This window comes from Arvicola amphibius, chromosome 10 (genome assembly GCF_903992535.2).
Source record: "Arvicola amphibius chromosome 10, mArvAmp1.2, whole genome shotgun sequence".
Taxonomy (NCBI): domain Eukaryota; kingdom Metazoa; phylum Chordata; class Mammalia; order Rodentia; family Cricetidae; genus Arvicola; species Arvicola amphibius.
In genome coordinates this window covers 36,045,698-36,069,955 of record NC_052056.1, presented here as the reverse complement: position 1 = coordinate 36,069,955, position 24,258 = coordinate 36,045,698, and the positions used below count along the sequence as shown (strand labels likewise).

Genomic DNA, 24,258 nt, shown 5'->3' with positions numbered 1-24,258 from the left:
TTCAGAAAATGAGTGGTGGGAAATCACTGTAGGGTTGTGTGTGTGTGTGTGTGTGTGTGTGTGTATGTGTATACATGCGCGTGTGTGTGCTCTTGCACACATGTGTATGTGTTAAAACAATGTATTGATAACCAGTATGCCTGAGTGTTTGGTTAAGAATAGTGCCCTTCTAGTTGCATTTTTGCATAACTAAGCAAGTAATGTTAATTTATTAAGATCCAAATAAGTCTATAAACTGTACTGTTTATGACCTGTAGTGGTACTCTTTGAGTATCTCTGGGCAGATTTTTGTAGTGAAAGAAACCAACCTTTGGAAAAAATATTTTACTGCATAATATATAATGGCAATGAATTTGTGTTTACACTTCATCCTGGACATTCTGCCACCCCTTCAAGACCTTTCAAAAATCTTATCCCCTGACAGTATTAGAATTAATGGAAAGATTTATTCACCATGAAGTGCCAAGTAAAGCAATGGATGAGATGTTTTCATGAATTTTTCTTTTGATTATTAAGTCAAGAAAAAGGACAAATTTAAATCACCAGTGCTGAACCCTACAAAGGAATCATGTCAAGCTGTTTCCAAGTTCATGTGGAGTTGGAATCGGTGGTAAACAACACTATTTGTGGAGTCAGTGTCATACAAGCTAACTGATCCAATATGCGAAGAAGATGGTTATGACACAAGTAAGGCACTATAAAAGGGTGAGACAGGAAGATATTTGAGTGACAGGCCAAGTACCTGGCTAGTTGAGATTCTTCTAAGTAGCAAATGATAATTTAAAACAAAGAACTTTTGATGTTACTAAAGGTAGCATCAAGAATTAATGAGGTCCCAGAAGAGTATGAAAGGAGTTGACTTGTTTTATACTGTATTATGCATCTAGAAGGCTGTTGAATTGTGTGCATATGTGCGTCACATAGAACATGCTCAGTCATTCTTGAGTCAAGTACGGAAGCTTCTCAGGATGGATTTATCTAAGTCCCAACATCTGGATTAAATAGCTGGGACTCAGCTGTGCAGGATTAATCTTTATTTGTTAATAGTTGAAAGTTCTTTTAACTCGATGAGGCAATATGGTTTAAATAAGAATGACTTTATTACGGTAAGAAAATGCATGCAGAGATTATGTGTAAACATGTGGATTGTGTCAACGTAGATAAATGCAGATCAAATTTCATACCCAAAATTTAATGATAAAGTTATTAAGAGCAATTCTCCTACAGATACAGAGAGGAGAGAGCGAGAGCCTGGGGTGCGTGGGAGGTTGCAATTCCTTCTTAGCGGAACTGGAAAAAGCCACAATGGCTGTCTGACCTGGACTCTCTTGGTTGTTTTCTACATTTTCTGGACTCAGGAACCCTGTTCCAGGAGTCCCAGCTGCCAGTGAGTTTAAAGTCCACTGTCTGAGATTGCTTCAGTTTCTGTCAGAGTGTATTTCATCCAAGTGCCTATACTGTTTGCTTCTTTCCTGTGCCCTCTGTGGCTACTGATCTACAAGAAGGCATGTCTGAGTCTACATCCCTGGTATAGCTTTCGAGCATCTGTCTATCTCTAGGCCACCAACTGCTTCATGAATGAGAAAGGCTGACACTGGGGGAAAGAGAAAAGTGGGATTGACATTCCCAGAGCCAAGGACTCTATTAAATTCACTGAACTGCTATTATTATACAAAATACACAATCTGGCATGCTCTTACACATGTTTCCAAAACATTGTTCCTCTTTAAAACCCTACCAGCCAAAACACAGAATAACAAAACGGACAGCACCAGTTCTAGAATATATTGTACAAGGAAATCCTTAGGCTTTTCCAAGCATGTGAGCAATGATGATAGACGTAGCATTTATTTGTGCATGTGCCTTAGTTATTATATTTGATGGTATGATAAATGATTCAATAGAAAATAGGGGAAATGATGAATAAAAATACTGGATAAAATAAATCACCTTCAATTGTTGAACAATGGTGTTTCTTGGTTTTGGAAAATGTCCAAAATGATTATAATGCATTTCTCAGTAAATTATTCATTTTTCTTTTTGAAGGTTCCCCAGTGCCAGTAGGTATAGATGTCCAGGTTGAAAGCATCGACAGCATTTCCGAGGTCAACATGGTGAGTTTTCCCGTAGGAAATTGAGCTTTTTCTGAAAAGAAGAAAAATGATCATTTTAATTAAGGTCATTGGGTTTTGGTTTTTGAATAAGTCGCTTCCGGCACCTATGTTAGTAGTCTTTCCTTCTTGGCCTCATAGTAGAGTTCTGTTGCTCTCCTCCCCTCCATTCCCTTTTTCTCCCTCTGACTACACGCTCATTCTCTCCTCCCATTTCTGTCTCGTGATTTCTCATTTAAGGCTTCCTGCAGCATATCGTGGTAAATTTGCTATCTGTCACAAGTTGAAAACAAGTGTGTTAGAAAACAGCCATACAGTTAGCAAACTATGAAATCTCAGCCCCAAGGCCTTGTTCATAAGATGATAAACTCCTATGCCAAGCTTTATTATTTCCAGGTGTTTCGGTTGATATTAATTCTGCTTGTCTCTAAGAAACCATTATCAGAAGACAGGGCATTTTAAGATTCATGATCAGTATATTTAATTTAGAAAATTTTGTCTATCCCATGGTATGTTATAGAAATACAGAAGAGTTTGATGTTTTATTTTACAGTGTAATACTTACATTTTCACAGAACATTTTTATTTTAAAAATCACTATTTTATTTGTAGTCATATATGAAAAATAGTTAATATAACTATTTTATATACATATGTATATTAGAAAGAAAAAAATAAAAGAAAAACTAACTTGTCGGATACAAATAAATTCAAAACTTATGTCTACAGAAATAACTATACTTGTTACAGCTTATATACCAAAAATATTTTTTTTTTAAAATCTCCACTCTCAGATTTCATGCTTCTAGTAAAATGTTAGTATTCATTCACCTGGAATTGTATGCTGTGTGCTCTAATATAAAAACCCTACAGATTATGAAAAATAAATAGAAAATATTTAAAAGCTACTTTTTAAACATTTCATGAGAATACACATTTAAAAACTTCAAAACAAGAGAAAATGAAGCATCAGGATTAACGGAATGTCTATTACTGGAATGTCTATTAAACAATAAAGTAGACATTTTCACATAGATGTGAAATTTAAAAAGAAAATACATGATAGTCACCTTTTATTCTCAGTACTCCTTTTAGCTTTCCCAGTCCTCTCCCCGATTTTACTTGCCTTTTCTGCCCTTTTCTCTTCTTTAACTTAGTTTCATCATTTTTAGCCACTTTTATGTTTTAATGGCCTCGACCATACTTTTTCCATTTCATTTTCCCTATTTTTAATGTATAAGGACTCTCTTTGGGTAACTTTCCAAGTAGTTTTTCATTTAAGTGGTTTTCAGCATGGAGGGTACTTTACTATAATGAGAGTTAAGACTGGGCCCAGCTTCTGTACTTGCATACTTGGTTTTCAGGTGGATTTGTTTTACCTCCTTATTTTATGTTAATTTCATCTACTCCGAGATTTGATGAACCCTTTCCTACATATTTGCATGCCAAATCCAGTGCCTTTCTAAGGCACATTTTCAGTGATTTTTTTCCTGGTTTCCCTTAATGGCTGCCGGCATCTGTAGAGACCAGAAGAAGCCCTGAATGAGGGAAATCCCAAGTAACTATTTTGTTGACAGAAACGCAGAGACTCAGACCCAAGGAGTGATGGCAAAGGTCCACTACTAAAATATTGACAGTATGTTCAGAAAAGTCCAGCATAGCTTTACCCCTCCTCCCACATTTACAGCCTGAAGACTGCTCCCCTACAGAGACAGTTCCTACAGAGATTAGCTAAACCTGCCCCCTTGGTCCAGCTGTATATTATAAGCCCCCACCTGCTTGTCCATCTGTATGTAATAATCAGCTTCCTTGCTCAGCTGTGTGCAACAACCCTGCTGTCCATTCAAGTCTATATAATAAACAAATTGAGGGTCCTTTATGCACAGGCTTCTTCAGCAGAAAGTCCAGACCACAGAATCCCAGATTTCTGCTTGACTGTGTGGGTATTTGTCTTTTCTTCAATCCCAGGAAGCACCATTCAGGTTTGTCCCCGGAACCCTGCTAGATGAGTAGCAACCCCCACCCCCACTTTTGTTGTCTCTTCTGCCCTCTTTACATGGGTTTCCTTTGTTTTGATTATGTGTGCATGTAAATAACAAATACTCTTAGCAGGTACCCAGCACCAGTAACATTAAGATTATGGGTCTTTTGGGGTGTACTTTGCATCTTAGTGCCCCCTGAATTGATTTGACTATGAAGCCTTCAGATGGATCCTGTACCCATGTGTTGATCCTAGACTCCAGGTGCTGCTTTGTTGTGGGATTCCCCTCTGTATACTGCAAATACTATTGGTTAATAAAGAAACTGGCTTGGCCTGATATGGTAGAACAGAGCTTGGCAGGGAAAACTTAACTGAATGTTGGGAGAAAAGAGGGCAGAGTCAGGGAGAAGCCATGTAGCCCAGCTGGAAACAGACACCAGAACTTTACCTGGTAAGCCACAGCCATGTGGTGACACACAGATTACTAGAAATGAGTTAAATTAATATGTGAGAGTTAGCCAATAAGAAGCTAGCGCTAATTGGCCAAGCAGTGATTTAAATAATACAGTTTCTGTGTGGTTATTTCGGTTCTGGGTGGCCTCCTACTACACTGTTTCTCTCTAGATTTAGTCTCTCTTTTCATTGAAGCTACCCAGCTGGTCCTTAGCATTATTTGAGATTGCAACTGTTAGCCTGGTAGTAATCATCTTTCCTTTTCCACATTAAACATCATAGCCTGGACTTTTGTGCTGGGGTGTTAAAAGTGTTTTAAATTGAAATTTCAAAGTTGTGCAATTTATGAGATAGACACATATAAAAGGCACAGTATTCCCATCAAAACACGGCTATCTTCTCACACTTTCCTGCAAAAGTACTCAACTTTCTTCTTGTTTTTTGAAATACACAGCATATTGGTGATGAAAAACACACACCTGCAGTCAGTCTTCTGTGTAATACCACATTAGGTCTTCCTGTATAATACCACACTGGAACTTCCTGTATAATATCACACAGGATCTTTCTGTATAACATTACATGAGGTCTTCCTGACCTGCTGTAACTTAGCTCCTGTTTATCTACCTTTTCCCACTTCCCTATTCCTCTCAGGTTCTAGTAACCAACATTCGACTCACAACCAGGATGAGATCAACTATTTGAATATCCACATATGGATCTTCCACATGTGTGATATTTTCCTTCAATAAAGTCAAGGGCTACTTTCTGCATTAACAGGGGAAAATTGAAGTATTTGCATTCTAAATTTTGTTTTTAGCTGAAGAAAACTGTTAATATCTACAAGGGATTCTACATTCATGAATCCTTATAATTCATTCTCTTTATCTGAAGCTTTCACATGTATGAGCTAATGAAATTTTCAAAAGTTGCTTATAGATATTTAAAATAAAACTTTTTGATATATAATCTGTATTATGTATCCTTATTTTTGTAGAAATAACTTTGAATTTAGATTTTACATATGAATAAATATGTAAATACCACAATTAAGGATAAAGTATGAGAGAGAAAGTAAGAAAGGAAGCAAAGCTAGACTTTCTTTTGGGAGACAGGGTTTCTCTGTGTAGCTTTGGAGCCTATTGACCAGGCTGGCATCAAACTCACAGAGATCTGCCTGCCTCTGCCTCCCGAGTGCTGAGACTAAAGGTGTGCACCACCACCAACTGACTGCAAGACTCTCTTAAGGGAACTAAAGAATTTAAGTTCCTGAGTCATAACTCTTTCAGCTGCTTATTTAATCATATATCTTTTATAGTTATCCTTCCTCCTAACTGAATAAAAACTTCAGGAGTTATGAAAATTCCAGATGCATCTAACAAAAATTCCAGGTGCATTTAAACAAAGTCTTCTATGTCCCAATCTGATCTTAAAATTTTCTTCACCAATATCTATTTAGTTCACAAAGGTCTTAAGTTAAACATCCTTTATTTCCCCAGAACTTGCCCAAATGATAGTAGCAAGGACTTCCCTAAAACAATGACTTGAATATCCATACTTCCTGACCCAAAGGCAGCTCTTATTAATACTTCTTGTTTTCTATTGAAATTCTAAAATGGATTTAAATTATATTTAAGTCATACTTAGTGATCTAGCCTTACTTAATACCTGCTGCTTCTCTACAAACCCCAAACTAGGTATTGTCTTTCTCCCCTAAATTAGGTTTACTTTGCTGCTCAGTATCAGATAAACATAAGATGGTTTCATCATGGCCAACTAGAAAATACTTTATAAATGTGAGTGACCTCCACCTATTGTACCTTACTTTGTGTGAAAGGTCAGTCTTTCTAGTGTTCTATACATTATCACCCCATCCATTTAGCCTCACTATGAGCTCCTTTTAAACTCTGTCTCACTCTCCACTTAGCAAACTTCAGTTTGGTACTCAAGAGAGTGTTGGCTAAGTAACACTAATGCCTCAAAGGCAGGCACCAGTGTAGGCTATCTGACTTCATATGTTCAGTGTTTGACCAGTGACCTCCACATCACACTGAGCATATCATTCCAAGTATATGCCTCTTAAGCCAATCCCCCCAGGAACCCATGTTGTGATGGGAGCGGTGGGCTGCTTTCCGCCATCCGGCTTCCACATGCCTGGCTAGCTTATGTCCCAAAATAATTACATGGAAACTGTATTCTTTTAAACACCGTCTGGCCCATTAGTTTTAGCCTCTTATTGGCTAAATTTTATATCTTGCTTTAATCCATATTTAGTAATCTGTGTAGCACCACGAGGGGTGGCTTACCAGGAGAGATCTTAACCTGTGTCTGTCTCGGAGAGGAGATGCATGGTGATTGCCTGAGGCGTCTGTCTGACTCTGCTTTCTTTCTCCCACAATTCCATTCTGTCTTCCCCACCTACCTAATTTTCTGTCCTATCAAAGGGTCAAGGCAGTTTCTTTATTAACCAATGAAAGTAACACATAGACAGATGACCCTCCTCCATCAAACCCACAGAATTCCCCGGGAAATAGTGTCATGTAGAAGAAATGGTTCTGTTTACTAACCTTCACTCTAAGCCACAGTCACCCATACCTAAAGGTCACAGTTAATTCACAGCAATCATTCAGTGGACATTTTTGGAACTCAAGAAAAACAATGTAGCTGGACAAACAATTGATAACTTATTTGCAATCAACTGAGACTTATCTTCTGCTTGTACAATGAATGCCAAAGTTATGTATACACATCAGTGCAAGGAAATTTGCATTTGGGTTGTGAAAGATAAGTAAATAATTGTAAAAAGTGAAATATAATCAAGAAAAGTAAAACACATTATTAATATCCAGACCCAATGACACAGAAGATAAGAATTTCTTTTCAACCAACCAAAATATTAACAGTGACATCTGAATGCCAAATTCAGAGTTAGCTAAATAAATTCCTAAATCTTTGGTTTTTTTTCTGTAATGTTAGTATAGGATTTTATTCCTCATCTTTATATTCTTATAGCTGGCATGCATGATACCAGTTCATCCCCTTGAGCTGTGCAGAACTGGATGCTAACTTAGATTTCTATGACTTGCTCTGCAGCTTTAGAGCCTGTCCTGGAGCTAGCTCTTGTAGACCAGACTGGTCTCGAACTCACAGAGATCCGCCTGCCTCTGCCTCCCGAGTGCTGGGATTAAAGGCATGCGCCACCACCGCCCCGCTGCCATATTCTTACAGTTGGTGTACACAATGCCAGTTCAGATCCCTGAGCCACACTGAATTGGGAGTGCTGATAACTTGCTACTTGGGAGTGTGCGTCTTAAGAAGCTTCATAGGAGATTCTTGTGCAAGCCACCATTTCACAGTAACCTTTCTATAAATGTATTACCATCTATAGCCTTGAATTTCCAGCTACTGGCTTTCCACTAATAAACACTGTCTGTGTTCGCGTTCTTGTGGGACTATAGTGTATTCAATTTGGGAGATCTGTTTTTAAAAAAATAACACAAAATAATGAACATAAAAAACAAATTTAAAAGGGAATACATCTATAGATTTTTCTTAAATATGCTATAGTCCCAGCACCCAGGAAGCCAAAGCAACAGGATCATGGGTTTAAATCTAGACTGTAAATTTTCTGTTTAAAAAAGAAGTAGGAAGTGGGAGAGAAAGAAAGGAAGAAGAGAGGGAAGGAAGAATGGGATGGGAAGGATTCAGAGACAGGAGTGGAAAAGGGTTGTGAGGACAAAGTAAGGGACTAGCTTCATCCTACATCTCTCTGAGATTTCGGTGCAAATAATGACTTACAAGCACAAACACCGTGGCTCTCGGGGAGCTCCTAAGACTGAAGTGGTGGTGAGAGCACTGGTTCTCACCGGCCCCTTTCTCTCTGCCCAGGACTTTGCAATGACATTTTATCTCAGGCACTATTGGAAGGATGAGAGACTCGCCTTTGCTAGCACTACAAACAAAAGCATGACCTTCGATCACAGACTGATTCAAAAGATTTGGGTGCCTGATATCTTCTTTGTCCACTCTAAAAGATCCTTCATCCACGACACAACCGTGGAGAACATCATGCTGCGTGTACACCCGGATGGAAATGTCCTCTTCAGTCTCAGGTATGAGGGCTCCTACGGCTTTTGGCATCCTTCGACCACGGCCATCTAACCAAAGCTGCTGAGTCTCATGCCACAACTAAACTACCAGCACTGCTTTCTGGTTCATGACGCTGAAGATTGGGACACACCCAGATTATGTAATTTTCCCTGCTTCTGATATCCAAAACTTTACGGAATTTCTTTCTATTCTGTATATTCCCACTCTGGCCACATATTGTTTAGACAGATAGAGTGGGGCTGAATTCTGGAAATCCTTAAAAATCTGACACACAGTTATTTAGTTATATGAGCCTATTCCTATTAACCATTTCCTTCCTATCCCTGTACTTCACCAACTAGTTTAGAATCTTAAATTGTCAAAAATACTTTCTTCGGTTAGCTCCTTCATTTGTAATATAATGCACAATCACAATACAAGTTAACATATTTTCTCACTTGTTTTTCCTTGTTAGTTTTAGTTAAAACATGTATTCCAGCACTATGCTATTATAGGCATTCATCTTTAATCATCCATATTTTATTTTAGCTAAATAAATTCTGTATATGTGGAGCAGTTTATAATAGAAATTCTAGAAAAAAATATGTACATTCAAGCTACTCAGCTCTTTTAACACTCTGAAAATCTGAAACAGGGTCTATAGTATGTTTTAAAAACTGAGGTCTTTATTCTTGTAAATCGTGTGAGTTGTTCTGTATGGGGGGAGAGGATCCTTGCAAATGTGCTAGGCTAATGATGTGCCACTCTGCTTGTTTATTTGTTTTTAGGCACATGGTTTCTCTGTGTAGCCTTGGCTGTTCTGGACCTCTGAGTGTCAAGGACTGTCCTCAGCTCAGAGATCTGCCTGACTCTGCCTCCCGAGTACTGGTATTAAATGTATGAGCCATAACATCTAGCCCTAAATTAATGATCTCTATGTGGGAAAATGGTCCTATATTTTCTGTTGTGGCTTTACATGCAGCATAAGAATCTTTATAAAAGAAAAAGGAGAGGAAATCTGATACACACAAAAGACGAGTTGACAATGAGTTACCAAGCCAAGGTCAGCTGGTGTCAACCAGCGTGAGTGGATTTTCCCCTGAAAAATGTTACAAGAGTAATTCTGCACCAGAGAATCTAATCAGACCTCTGGGCTGCAGAATTCTGAAATAATACATTTATACTGTGATAAGACGTTATAGCAGCAATAAGAAATTATGTTTGCTCATCATAAGTATCATTCACAGAATGGCTATCAGCAGCCATTTTTAAAGAGCTATTAATGCAATTAATGAACAGTATGGTTTTCATTCTTTTATATAAATGTACATTGATGTTTTGTCTGACTTTATGCCTACATGAAAGCATCAGATTTGTTAGCTGCCATATCAGTGCTGGGATTTGAACCCTGGTCTCTGGGAGAGCAGTCAGTGCTCTTTAACTACTAAGTCATCTCTCTAGCACTCCCAGTACTGTTTTCTATAGGACTCATAAGTACTACTGTCAAAAGTATTAAAAAAGAATTGAAAAGAATTGAAAAAACAGAATCTGACCAAAGAATCAGCTGTTTTAAAGTTACTTTGGTGAGAAGACGAACTGTAATAGATTAACTCTGGGGATCCTGTTTACTTTGCATATTCCAATGTCTGTTTGGCTCTTGCCATACATGGTGAAATCAACTTTAATCTCTTGGATTATCTTGCCTATGAAGAACGTTTCTGTTAATCTGGAGTCCATAAGCCATACCTGGGAGTATATGCTCATGGTGGTTATGGTGAGTTCCTTATGCCACAGTGTCATTCTCACATCTGGAGAGAATGAATCTAAGATCACTCATCTAGCTGGTCAACTCTCAGTTAAGATTTCCCTCACCAAGGCCTGTGTGAGCTTTCCTGGTCCCCAGTGCTCTGTGAATGATGTCAGGTGTATCACTACTGGTAGATGTCACACTTTCCAGGAAGGACAACTGGAAACTTGTGATTTCTCCTAGACTTGGCCCTCTTGCCTTTTCTGGTTACTGTTTTAATCCTTATTGTAGTAAAGTGCAGTATATGTCATTCAGGTGTACCCATGAGCATAATAGCTATATTGATTCTTAGAGTCTTTCTGCAGAAGCTTAGCCCTGGAGGTAGTCTTAGAGGTGCCCATACTCAAGAGGACTCAAAATTGTTGTAAGCATAGCTCTTTGGTCCAACAAAAAAAACAGTCCAAGCACAGATCCAGATCTCCTGGTACCTGGTATCAGGTTGGGTTCTGAGGCCATCTAGCCAAAATCCTCTTCAGTCATTCATTTCTTCGTGTATACTATGGAACAAGTGGTATAAAGACATCAGAATATAATTCTTTTAACATACTAGGAACACACCAGACAAAGTATGCATTTTGCACAGAAAAAAATCCACACATCTCTGTTATTAATTTTCTGTTCTGACTATTGATGATAAAGTTCAGATCACAGAAGATAAAATGGTTCTGCTCTTCTGATTAACTCAGGGGCACCACAGGCAGGAGCATCTGTTGTCTTTGTTTTTGCAGACTAGCTTGGGGGCCTTTTATGAACCTCTAATCTGCTATTGTGGCTACTGCAGCTCTCACTCTGAGGCAAGATCACAGGACGGCAGCCTCTGCCTGGAGCCAGGAAAATCCAGGAGAATATAAAATTTTATGGAAAAAAATAAGCCTCATCAATATGCAAGTCTTTGCCTTAATAGATTGTGAATAATGTATTATGCATATGGATCTATCACTAAACATGCTCCCGGCTTTGCCTCAGTACCACAAGGAAAATTTCATAGTGCTTTATAAAGGAAACCTTTTACCTATATTTGTGGTTTCACCACTTCAACTCTTTTCTACTGGAGACTACTCAATTTTGCATCTTCTAGAGAGCAGAATGTGTTTAAATCCACTGAAAGCATCTGACTTTGAAGTGTTTTTCTGAAAAAAAAAATAGTCATCAGAGCCAGAAAATGCAGAAGGAGCTAAGCAGAAAACGGTGAGATCAGGACAAGTGTAAGAATTCACTCATCAATCTCTGTCTTGAGCAATCCCTACCCCTATGCGTTTGCTTCCTTGTTATTTGGACACAAGATACTCAGGCCTGTTTCTCATTATCCCTGAAAGGCACCCAAAGCAAGCAAACACTAGCAAGCGTCATTGCTGCATGCTAGTTGGGCCATATGACTAAATGATCACAGTTCTCTTCCTTACTCCGTTTACAGGATAACGGTTTCAGCCATGTGCCTTATGGACTTCAGCAGGTTTCCTCTGGACACTCAGAACTGCTCTCTTGAACTAGAAAGTTGTAAGTCTTTCTGCCTCCTGAAACAAGCCTGCACCATCATCAGAACACACTGCACACCATCACCGGAAATAAGCATGTGCTTAGCAGTCATTTAAGCATCGTATCACCTTTCTCCATTTTCCAGTTAGAGTGTCTTTTCAGTGTTACACCACCAACCTTTTTCTAATGATGAAAATGACAGATCATCTTTCAAATGAGGAGATTCGGGGAGGGGGGAATGCTTTAGTCATTAAGTAGTAGGATTTTCACAATAGCAATAAAAAGGCAGCTCCTTTAGAGCATGCAGCTTTCCAACCTCAGCACTGACCTTCTACATCCGGGAATCCTATAGCTAGACAAGTACGGATCCTCTACTAAATGTGTATGAGCTTCCCAGAGCAGCCCAGCTTAGGGCACAGACTCCATTAAGAGGCGTCTGGTTTAGCTCCATGCCAATAGCTGTTACCCAACATTTACTTTTGATAAGGCAGCTTAAAAGTTGATCACAGTTTTTCAGTCTTATGACTGAAATTCTGACTCTCCATGGATGCTGTCTACATATCTGCTCCTTTGTACACATCTATTACAAACATTTTATGACACAATAAAAAAAGTGTAAAGCTCATTTTAGAATTTTATCTAAGAGAAGTCCATTAAAGAAACTTAGAGGCATGGACTCAGCCCCTGCGAGGCAGTGCCCTGGCCTTACCCTGAGGTCGAGCTTAATTTTATATAAGAATGCATGCAGACAGGCACACTGGAGAACTGTAAACATCACAGAGGGAGAAAGGCCTCTGTCCTGACAGTCTTCAGGCTCTGGATTTTAGAGATGGTTGTGGGGTTGGTGTTTGTTTGTCTTTATTTCCTTTTTGAAGTGTGGGTTTGTTCAGTCCCTTGGAAAGTATCTTTCAATTCATAGCACATGCATACCTCTGAACCAGGAACTGGGGATTCAGAACTGTTGAAAACAGACCTCACCTAACTGCTAAGACATGAACCGTCTGTGTTATTTTAGACGCCTACAATGAAGAGGACCTAATGTTGTATTGGAAACATGGCAACAAGTCCTTAAACACTGAAGAGCACATTTCCCTTTCTCAGTTCTTCATCGAGGAGTTCAGCGCATCCAGTGGATTGGCTTTCTATAGCAGCACAGGTACAGTCTTCTATGTACAGATAATTCTGTGGCAACTACTCATCCCTCCAATACCCACGCAAACTCTTTCAACAAGACATATTGATTCTGCTCTTGGTCCCTCCATGATATGCTTAGTAGAACTTACAGAATGGTCTTTGCAACATGGAAATCACAGCTTAAAGCCCTTTCCAGATCAAAACCCTTTGGAATCGCACTTAGATCCAAGGGCAAGGTTCTCAACATGATCTCCATCCTGCGTGCTTCTCTGACTCACACCAACCCCTGTTCCTATATCATAATGTCCTCTACCTCCCCCTCACTTGCTTCAAGACACTTTCATCTCATTTCTTCTATGTGGTTTTGCTCTGGCCCTGCCCCACTATCTCATGACCAATTACCCGCCTTACTTATAACTTTGCAAATTATCTTCTCAAATGGCGATATCTTAGTTAGCCCTTCAAAGCTAGGCCTCTTTCCTCACTATTTCCTGTCTTCACAGCACATACTTCCAACTGAAGTAGATGCCTCATTGTCTATTGTCTAGGTCTATCTTTGGAAAGAGGTCAGAAACTATCTGCCTTGCTAACCATTTCTTCCCAGATCCTAGAATATGCCTAGCATATCAAAAAATAAAAATCACCTGACACAATTGAGTCAACAAGATGAGCTGTTGTCCTAAAGAGAAAAAAATCTGTTTAGAATCAGTATAGTATATAATTTTCACCATGTTTGGCAGTATTCTGATTTGGTAGCATTTATCCCAGGAATTTTTAAAACTGATCTGGCTGTTAATTAAAGTTAGGAGCAGCCTCTTTCTGACCTCCTCCACAATATCCCACTCCCCACAGCCATTTTCCACCATCTTGCTAGTGACAAGTACTCTGTCATTTTAACCAGAGAAAGTATCATTTGTGGTTCAAAGGAGCAGTCTTCAGGCTACAAGGTGTGCTTGCAGCTGTCCTGGCTAGAATCCTTCTCACCTGCACAGCCTTGGAGTTTGAGGAGCAGATTCTGAGTTGTCTGTCGCACCCCTGCAATTATCTATCTAAAAGTCTGTGTCTTAAGAGAACAGCCAAAATTTAAATCTCAAAGAAGCTAATTGCATCCCCGGGACCAATGTGTCTTTAGCTGTTTATATCGGGAAGAAATGTCTGTTTCACCCTGTTGGCTTGCATTCTTTTTTTTTTTTTTTTTTTTTTTTTTTTTTTTTTTTTTTTTTTTGGTTTTTCGAGACAGGGTTTCTCTGTAGCTTTGGAGCCTGTCCTGGAACTAGCTCTTGTAGACCAGGCTGGTCTCGAACTCACAGAGATCCGCCTGCCTCTGCCTCCCGAGTGCTGGGATTAAAGGCGTGCGCCACCACCGCCCGGCTGGCTTGCATTCTTTGACATTCAACGAGCATTGCTATTAATTTTCATCTTGTTGGTTGCATTTTCTGATATGCAAATAACACACATTTGTGTTCCTTGATCACTGATATATCCCTGGCACATAGAAGATCCTTGCAATCGAATTGTTGAATAAATGAATACGTGGTGGATAATTCAAAAAGAATTTCAAAAGTTTAAGAGTCCTTGGAATACTAGGAACACCTCATGCAGACAAGCTGCTGTGATTCAGTTTTCTGCTTCTCTTGCTCCTTTTTTCAAATGTGGTGTCAGGAAGTTAATGTTTTTAGTCCTCAGTTCAATTAAGTCAGCATTTAAATAAATTAATATATATATGGTGAAAATGATATAACTGAGTTTTAATTTTTCTGTATTACTTCTGTGATAAAATAACTTGACACATGATAAATTGCACCTATAATCTTTCTTTTTAATGTTATTATAATGTGATATATGGGAAACACCAAAATCTAAGGGTGGTATCCTTGTACCAATCAATACAATGTACCTATCATGACAGCAACTGCATTTCCTACAATTTTGAAGCGTAGTGTCCATGTAAATATTTGGTAGAAATTTAACTATTCCTTTTATAGTAGAGGGTAAGTCTTCCAGCTCTTAACTCTCCCTCTAAGACTTCCCATTCACTGTTATCTGTGCTGTCACCAAGGCAGGATCAACACTGGGAAATTTTTATCCTCTTCTCATCATATTTTTGAGTCTGGCAAAATTCAGACAAAACATCGCTGAAAATCTGTTCACAAAGATGCTTTTACTTTTTTTTTTAAATGAACTATGAAGCCTTAACATTTCAGTTTAATTACACTTTTAAGAAATAAACCATTAATTTCTGCGAAAAAAATGGACTAAGATAGATTCCGTTTCAAAAGCTTTGTATAGCATGATGTGAGCTTGCTCTAATTTTAAAAGTGACTAATAGAAGAGTCTTTAACAAAAACCCATATCTGTTATTGAAGAAATGATTTATATAGATGTGGGTATGTTTGTGTGTGCCAGTCTGTTTTAAAATTTGGAGAAGTGGGTAGAGATTGGGAAAAGATTGGAAAAAGTTTCAATTTTATTTCTATACTTTGCAGTTCTGATTCTGTTAAAACATGCACATTTTATTGACAAGGAATAAAGTGGGTTCTAAGAGTAGAAAAATGCAAGAGCACAGCATTTTGAAAGCTGTGCTCTTATATCAAATTAATAGTTGCATCCAGATCTATCTAGTTCCTAAGCTTCAGAAAAAAATGGCCTTAGAAATTGATTTCAGTTCATGAATAACTGCTCTGCCCCACGTTATCCACCATTTTAAATGTGGTACCCTCCTGTTTAAATATTTTAGTATCATGAAAATGATTGTAAATATTTTCCTTATACCTATCATCACAACTACCAACTATAACCATCATCCTAAAATAGCCATATAGGAAAATAGGCTCCCATTGTCAAAACTGGAGTTGGAGGGAGCTGTAGATAGAAACTTACTTTCCACTTTTAACTGGACCACAGAGTCTTACTTTTCTTGTTCGATGCTTTCGTCACTCCCATTGCCTCTGCACAAACCCACAACCACCCAGTGACATCAACAAATAGGAGAGGGTTTCAGTGCTCTTCTAACTCACATACCTTGAGTTCACCAAGGAAAGACTCCTACCCCCATGGAACACATTGGAAAATTATTTATCGAAACTAAAGTACAGGGACAACTACCTAAGTTCAAACTCTACTCCATCGCTTACCACCAGGATAACCTTGGAAGAGTTGTTTGATCCAGCCTTCTATTTCCTTAGCTTTAATATGGTGTTTCCCAATGTCTCTATCTCATAGGATTTTGTAGCTAATAACTATATGGGCAGTGTTTGGGTAATAGTAGTTAGAAAGCTCATCATCACCACTTCCATCAGCATCTTCATTGTGATGCTTTTAATACAATCCAGAGTCTTAGTGTCAGAAAGTGATTAAAGGTGACGATTAATAGGCATAGAAGAAGCTTTTACTGCTGTCTTCGGATGGCACCTCAATTACTGCCAGTGCTTTCCTCATAGTCTTTGGTTCAACTTTTTTCTACTGATGGAGGCAATGGGGATCTAACACTATGCACATGTCTAAAGTTGAGTTCATGCTGTAAAAAGGATGATGCTATACACATCAAAGTATGAAGAGTTTATGACTCACATTATGAGCTTCCTAGAAAGAACAATTCAGGTTGCCAAACAAGTCTGAAAATAGCACAGAAAGGAGCAATTGACTTGAGGTTAAATTTATGGTGGCTTGGGTAGAGTTAAGGTCAAGGATGTTCCCTTTGGTGCAGTAGACACTGATGGCTTGAATTTTTCACGGGTACCAAAAGAGGTTTTGTTTCATTTTTTGTGTTGCAGAGTTTAGTAACATCATTATTTGTTTTTGATTTTTAGTTTATCTATAAGGTAGAAAAGGACATAGAAACGGGGCCTGGGAACTCTTGGTTCTTTAATATTAAAGATGAAATCAGACACTTATTACACTACCTGGAGTGATGATGCAACCTTCTGACAAGGCAGCATGACCTGTTGTAATAGGTAAAGGAGCCCTGCTGGCCTACTGTCTACCCACAGTACCATCTTGGTCTTCCCTTTCTGATCCACAGGGTAGAGCAGCATTCTTCCTTTATGGTTCATCCCTTGCACCAGCCTCAGCAACCAAGTCCCAGAAAACAATTCTCTAGAAAAAATGTTTTAAAAAATCAAGTGGTGCAGTTTAATGATATGTATTATGAGGCTCTGGGTTTAATCCTTAATGTTGCAAAATAATAATAAATAATAATAATGACTATTCATTAAAAGAATAGCCACCTAAATTTATTTCAAGAACTCAATAATGAACAGAAAACCATATACAATCATCTCTCTGTATCCATTGCTCTCACATCTATGAACTCAGCCAACTGTGAGTTGAAAATATTTGTAAACATACTTGTATTGGGCATAAGCATAGCTGTGTATTATCACAACTCCCTAAACAATACGATATAACAGCTATTTACATTGCATTTACATTATATTAGGCACTACAAATAAAAGAGATTACTTAAAATATATAGATAGATATAAATGCAAATAATTCTACAGGATTTCAAATTAGCACCTGAACTTCTATAGACATCAGTACCCAAGAGTCCCTGGAACCAATCCCTTTACACATCTGAAGAAGTAACTATATTGGAATTCTATCTTTATTTATAAAATATGTTTGTAATTATTCTTTATTTTAATCTTCCAACAGTTGTATGAACTGTAGAGGTTGGTATATTATTATTCTGCTGTACAGGCATAATCAAAACTTTCAGTTTCACACACAGCAAACTTAGTGACCAATACAAAACAATGGTTCTTTCCAAGCTTTTAGCTAAAATCAAATGCAAGTGCAAGTCCATGAGTGGGAACAGAAGGTAATGTATATTTTAACCTCAGAATGCGCTGCATGATGTAACATTTATTTCCACTGTGAATGAAATTAATAATCTTGCAGTATGTATGTTTCAAGGTATATGTGTCAGCTAACAGTGAGAATTTTAGTGTCTAATCAGATGAGAAGTATAATAAGCAGCTCACTGAAAGTCAGAGACTGGATATATATATATATATATATATATATATATATATATATATATATATATATATATATATATTCACTGAAAAGTATGAGTAAAGAGCTAGAGAGATGGCTCAGCAGTTAAGATTATAGGATGCTCTTCCAGAGAACCCAGATTCGATTCCCACCATTCACATGATGGCTCATACTTATCTGTATCTCCAGTTCTGGGGGATCTAGTATCCTCTTCTGGCCTACATAGGCACCAGTTATGCAAATAGAGTACATACATCCAACTTGAAGATCTGAAAAGCAACACACACACACATAAAAATAAGTAAGCATGAATGGAAAATGAAAAACATAATTATTCAGCATAGTCTTGTAGTGGCATTTCAATTGTATTTTAATAAATAAATACTGCCTGAAGATCTGAGTATAGAACAGTCCCACTGGTCAGCCTTACAGACCAGGTCATGGTAATACACACCTTTGATCCCAGTAGCCACACTAGTTGCTATAGCAATCAGGTCCTGCATGCCTTTAAATCCAGTGATACATGCCTTTAATCCAAGCCCTAGTGAGGAATATAAAATGAGGGGAGACAGCTCTCAGACACAGTCTCATTCTGAGATTCCGGGAGGCAGGATTGCCATTTCAGACTGAGGTAAAGATGAGAGCCGGTGGCTGGTTGCTTTGCTTTTCAGATCTTCAGGTTGAACCCCAATTTCTCTCTCTGAGTTTTTATTATCCATGCTTCATAATCTAGAACATGATGAATAATGCTCAGTGATGTCCTGCCAATGGCTAGAAAATGTGGCTTTAAACTTGTTATATACTTTGGTTTCTCTTTTCATAAAATTCTCCTTTATATACTCTGGTTTCTCTTAAGGTCATATAATTCTTCTACCTTTTGAGATTTGAGTTATCTACTCCAAATCTATTCTTACAGGTAGACTGTTCTTCATGTGTGACAGCTGATAAATTATTATGAACTATGACATGCAATCATCAATTAGCACTGAAGCCTTTCCTTCTTGTAGAAACCCTGAGAACAACACAAGTGTGTAAAAGGGTCTTCAAAGACCATACACAAATGTAATTACCGTTCACCCCTCCCCCCAAGGTTGGGTGTAGAAGGTAAACAGATTTTTGGAGGGAATAATTAATCCGGCTGTCTAACAGCGTTAGAATGGAAGCCCAGGTGCCAGCCAGTGCTGAGGAAACAGAGTTGGGTGTGTCACATTCTATGACGGCTGAGAGCTTGCCCTCTGAAAAACATAGAGTGTAGCTAAGCACGGTGTCTCCTGGAAGCCTGTCTAATGGAAAATCTTGCTTTCTCCTAGGTTGGTACTATAGGCTTTTCATCAATTTTGTGCTGCGGAGGCATATTTTCTTCTTTGTACTGCAGACCTATTTCCCAGCCATGCTGATGGTGATGCTGTCATGGGTTTCATTCTGGATTGACCGGAGAGCTGTTCCTGCAAGAGTGTCCCTGGGTAAATAAAGCTTTCCATTTGTTTTAAAATTATAATGTAGAAGGAAGGGCAAGGAGGTACATAAAGACGACGCTGCAGGGAGAAGTAAAAATAGTGGTAGATTAGTCAGGATGGGCTCGTGTGTGTTCAGGTGAAAGTGTTTATCTTTAGCTGGCTCCAAGGACAAATTGTAATTGGGCTCTTTGGTAACTGAGTGTTTGAGGACAAACGTACGGCTGACTGATCAGCAGCTGAGCGATGGGTAGTAATAAAACAGGGTAGGGTTATGAAGCAAAACACGAGCTCACTTAAATAAAGAACCCCCCCCCCCCCATACCTTACCAAGTTTATTTGGCTTTGCAAGAAAACCGTTTTACAGCATAGAAGGAAGAACCCTTAAAGTAATTCACACTGCGCTGTTGCTGTCTTCATAAATCTCAGGACAGGGCGTGCTTAATTTGGGAACATGGGTGCCCATGAGACATTAGAATTTAACTCAAAGGTCAGAATGAGATTCAATGACAGTAGAATTTCAGAGGAAACACAGTGCCTGCCTCATTGAGTCTCCACAAGAGGATGATTAGCTAATCCATCTAGCATGTTATATGCCACTGCCACACACCTTGATTTATGGGAACCATTTCAGAACCACTTGGTGGTCATTGAGTCTTAAGTGGGATGTGCTAAGCTAAGCACTTGGAAAACACGTTAACAAAAATCCACGAGTTAATGCCACTTGCCTTCTTGTCTGGTTTAGGACAATTTCTGGTTTCCCCTCATTTTGTGCATTTTTTTAACCTGTAAAATTCTATCTTGAGAGATTTTAAGGGCTTCACAATCATTGGAACAATAATAAAATTTATCCTAGAAAGGATCATTTTAGAAGTCAATGTTCACAAATTTTATTCATACTTCAAAAGATCATTTGAAGACACAAATTATTAATATTAATATCAAGGAAAAATATCATCTAAATGAGTAATTAAATTATTTGGACTGTGTCTTCATATCAGGACATCTGTGTCCTGACCCCAGTACAGCAAGGGCAAGCATAGACCAAACGAGGGTCTGAGAGCATATTCCAGCCCGCAAGAGCGACTGGGAAAGACATTCATCAGTCTAAATGTATATTCCCATGCCTTCTAGTCATATCTCTCAAGCTGACTGCTCTGTACTTATATGGTGATAATGGCAGCTCTAAGAGCTAGGAGGCTGAAGGGAAGTATGAATGCAGAAATTCTATGTCAAGTCTCTCTGAACTTCTGTCTTGTCTCTGGATTTATCCCTGAGAGGCAGGAAAATTTTGTGATTTACGTAAATTAGCAACCAAATCTGAGCAACCCCTCTCCCACTTTTACTGCAATGAATAATCACTTTCCCATAACACAGCTGTGTTCCCAGGCCTTTGATTCCTACTACCTTCAAGTCCTGCCTTTGTTTTCTTCCCTTTCTCAATGCAGTGTTGCTCAGTTCCTGGAAGGCACAGTGTGGTATTTTAAAACATGGCTATAATGTGTATTGATCACATTAGGTAATTAAGATTTCCACCTCTTCCTCATTAGTTTCTGTTTGGTGCCTTTGAACGCCTAGTTAGTCACAAACTATATCGTAAGCTATTATAAACTGTAATCCCTACATGTGCTAGAGAACACTAGACCCCATTCTGCTTGTGTCTGAACACTCACTACTTGTATCTCTCTATCTCCTCATCCCTGCACCCTTTCTATCCTCTTATAATAATAATGCATAATTAGTATTATTCATTCTGGTAACTTTTTAAATAGCTTCTGAATTAAGGAAATATGTCATACTGTCTCTCTGTTCTGACTTACTTCATTTAACATAGTATCCTCCAGTTCTGCTCACCTGCTACAAACAATGGACTACCACTCTTATGACTTAATAGTATTTCATTGTGTATATGGGAATTTTTTATCCATATGTCCTTTTATTTTTATTAGCATTTGTTAATTGTAACAGCTAATGGACTCCATTGTGATATTTTTGTTGTGTATATAATATATTTTGATCATCTTTAATCCCCTATTACCATATCCTACTCATGCTCTGACTTTTTCCCTTCCTCTGACACCAAAGTCTCCTTCTACTTTTATTGATTATCTCTATTGTAGTCATTTTTCTTTTCATTGGTATTGCTACATGTACACACATAGATACATAAATGAAACCTATTTAGGACATCAAGTGTTGCTCATATGTTTTTAGGACTGACACTTGATACTGGATAATCACTTAGGGAACTCATCTCAATGGAGGACCATTGACTGCCTGCAGTTTTTCACCTTAGGGTAGGGCCTTATGAGATTTCCCCCATCCATGCTATCAAGTGAACTGGTGTCATTGTTCCTGTTTCAGTAGCCATATTTTTCAGATTTTGTGGGCATAGATTTCCCGTCTTATACAGAAAACACCATCTTCCAACAGATATCCTAGTTCTCTGACTCTTAGAATTTTTCTGTACTCATTTCCAAGATGTTTCCTGTGCCTTAGGGGTAAGGGTTATATTTTAGATGTATCAGTTGATGTTGGTCAGTTGATCAGTTGTGGTTACTGTAATGACTTCCATTGCTTGCAAAAATAATTTTCAACCAGTATAACCCCTACCTAAATTCTAATACTTATCCTTATACCTACAGATAAATGGAGCTCTCATCCATGTATCTTTTGACAAGCACACAGGCTAAACATTGTATGTCTTAGCTGTTTTGAACAACGCAGCAATTAACACAGGTGTGCAGTTATCTCACTGATATGCTGACACTATTTTTTTCTGACATATATCAAGAAGGAGGTAGCTAGATCATATGGTAAATCTGCTTTAGTCTTTTGAGGACCTTCCATACCATTCTTCATGAACTTGTTGGTGTGTGTGTGTGTGTGTGTGTGTGTGTGTGTGTGTGTGCGTGTGTGTGTGTGTCTTTGTTGGCCATTTTAATTGGGGTAAGATGATCACTAATTATAGTTGGACATGCATTTCTAATGTTTACAAAGAATTTGAAAATGTTTGCAAATTGCTGGAAAATTAAATTTTCTTCTTTTTGGTTGTGTTGGGGTTGATCGAGACAGTTTCCCTGTGTAACCCTGGCTGTCCTGGAACTCATGCTGTGGACTAGACTGGCTTCAAAACTCAGAGATCCATCTGCCTCTGCCTCCCAAGTGCTGGGATCAAAGGTGTGCACCACTAACAGCCAGCAATGATTTTTTTCTTTTGAGAAGTGTATACTCATATTTCTTGCTCATTAACAATTGGATTACTTATTTTGTTGTTTGGTTTTTAATGTATATTGTATACTTTAGATATAATTTCTTTGTCAAGCTAATGGGCTAGTTAGCAAAAATATTTTCCCATTATGTAGGTTGTCTGGTAACTGTGTTTGTTTCTTTTGCTGTAAAGAACTTCTTAAATTTATTTAGCCACTTTTGTCTAATTTTCTCTTATTTCCTGTGTCTCGGGAGTGTCATCCAAACATTCATCACCTGTACCAATATGTTGAAGTATTTCCCTCTAGTTTCTTCTAGCAGTTCAGTGTTTGGGGTGTTATGTTCACACAAGTAATCTGATCGATTTCTTCAGCCTGTTGCAATAAATTTTCACTGAAAATACTAAGAAATGTGATCTTATTAAATAGTTCAGTAAATGATAGTTTCTAAAATGTTAGTTCCAGTGTGGAATCTGAAACGGCCTGTTTGATGAAACCACCAGTGGATTCAGTACTGTGAAAAGGTCTTTTACCCACAGGCTTAGTTACTTGAGAAGCACTAGCTTACTGAGTAACCTCCAGATCTCCCAAATATTTCTGCAGTTTATTGTATAACATCAGAAAAACTATTGATATTACCATTAATTTCTCATGGAAATTGAAAAGTAGGAGGTTCACAATGACATATACAAGTTTGGTGGCAATCTAGGGTGGGACTGAAAGTGTGGGTACATGGTTAACAATGAGAGACATTGTTCCTTCACTTGATTTGATAGAGTGATTCGCCCAGGTTTAAGAAAATCAGTACCAAATACTCAAATTATGGTGATTGATTTGCCTGTTCTTTTGCATAAAAATAGTATTTCACTGAAGAGGAGGATAGGAAGTGGTAGAGAGCTTACTATAACATGTGTGAAGTCCCGTGTTTGATCAGCAGTACCACAAATAATTAATGAACTGGTGATCAAGTAATTGTCTAGTTCTGCCCTTGACTCCTATCACTGAGGGTTTTCCTCAAAATGGCCTTTGTACTTTGATTTGCAAAAGCACTGTATCAACTTCACATTCCATCCTACAAAATGGCTCAAATAAGAGAACACATGCAAGAGAAATTCATGTAACCATCACAGGGATGACCAAAGCCTCTAATGGCAACCACTAGACTCTGGTAGCCCCTATGAGCAGAAACTGTCGCTACTGACCACTTGAGTGATGCTGCAGTATCCAGTCCATATCTTTCCCTTACATGCCTCCTATTGTCATTCTGTCTATGAGCATAGGAAAAACGTTCTTACTTACATGGAGGCAAAGGAAGACCGCCCCTCCCTCAGGAAAACTGTTTATAGCACATCCACTGAGGGGGTGAACAAGGTCAGAAGTCCAACAAGTGACGTCTGTGTGCCTACTGCCGTCATCATGGTTAATGAACTGCTGCTCCACCGTGCCAGTCAATGAAACACAGACAGGAAGAATTCTCCCCAGACGGTCCTTAATTTACACACGCATGTCCTAAAAAGTTAATATGGTGAAACTGCAAGGGTTC

At 38.4% G+C, this 24,258-nt stretch overlaps 1 protein-coding gene across 1 annotated transcript in view; it reads left to right on the top strand.

Annotated features, from left to right (window-relative positions):
- The window catches only part of Gabrr3 (gamma-aminobutyric acid type A receptor subunit rho3), a 52,572-nt gene that overhangs the window by 21,269 nt on the left and 7,045 nt on the right, over nt 1–24,258 (top strand). Inside the window, exons 3-7 of the mRNA XM_038346451.1 lie at nt 2,047–2,114; nt 8,434–8,657; nt 11,856–11,938; nt 12,933–13,073; nt 19,363–19,515. Of these exons, the coding sequence (XP_038202379.1) occupies nt 2,047–2,114; nt 8,434–8,657; nt 11,856–11,938; nt 12,933–13,073; nt 19,363–19,515 (669 nt within the window). The remainder of the gene's footprint in view (nt 1–2,046; nt 2,115–8,433; nt 8,658–11,855; nt 11,939–12,932; nt 13,074–19,362; nt 19,516–24,258) is intronic.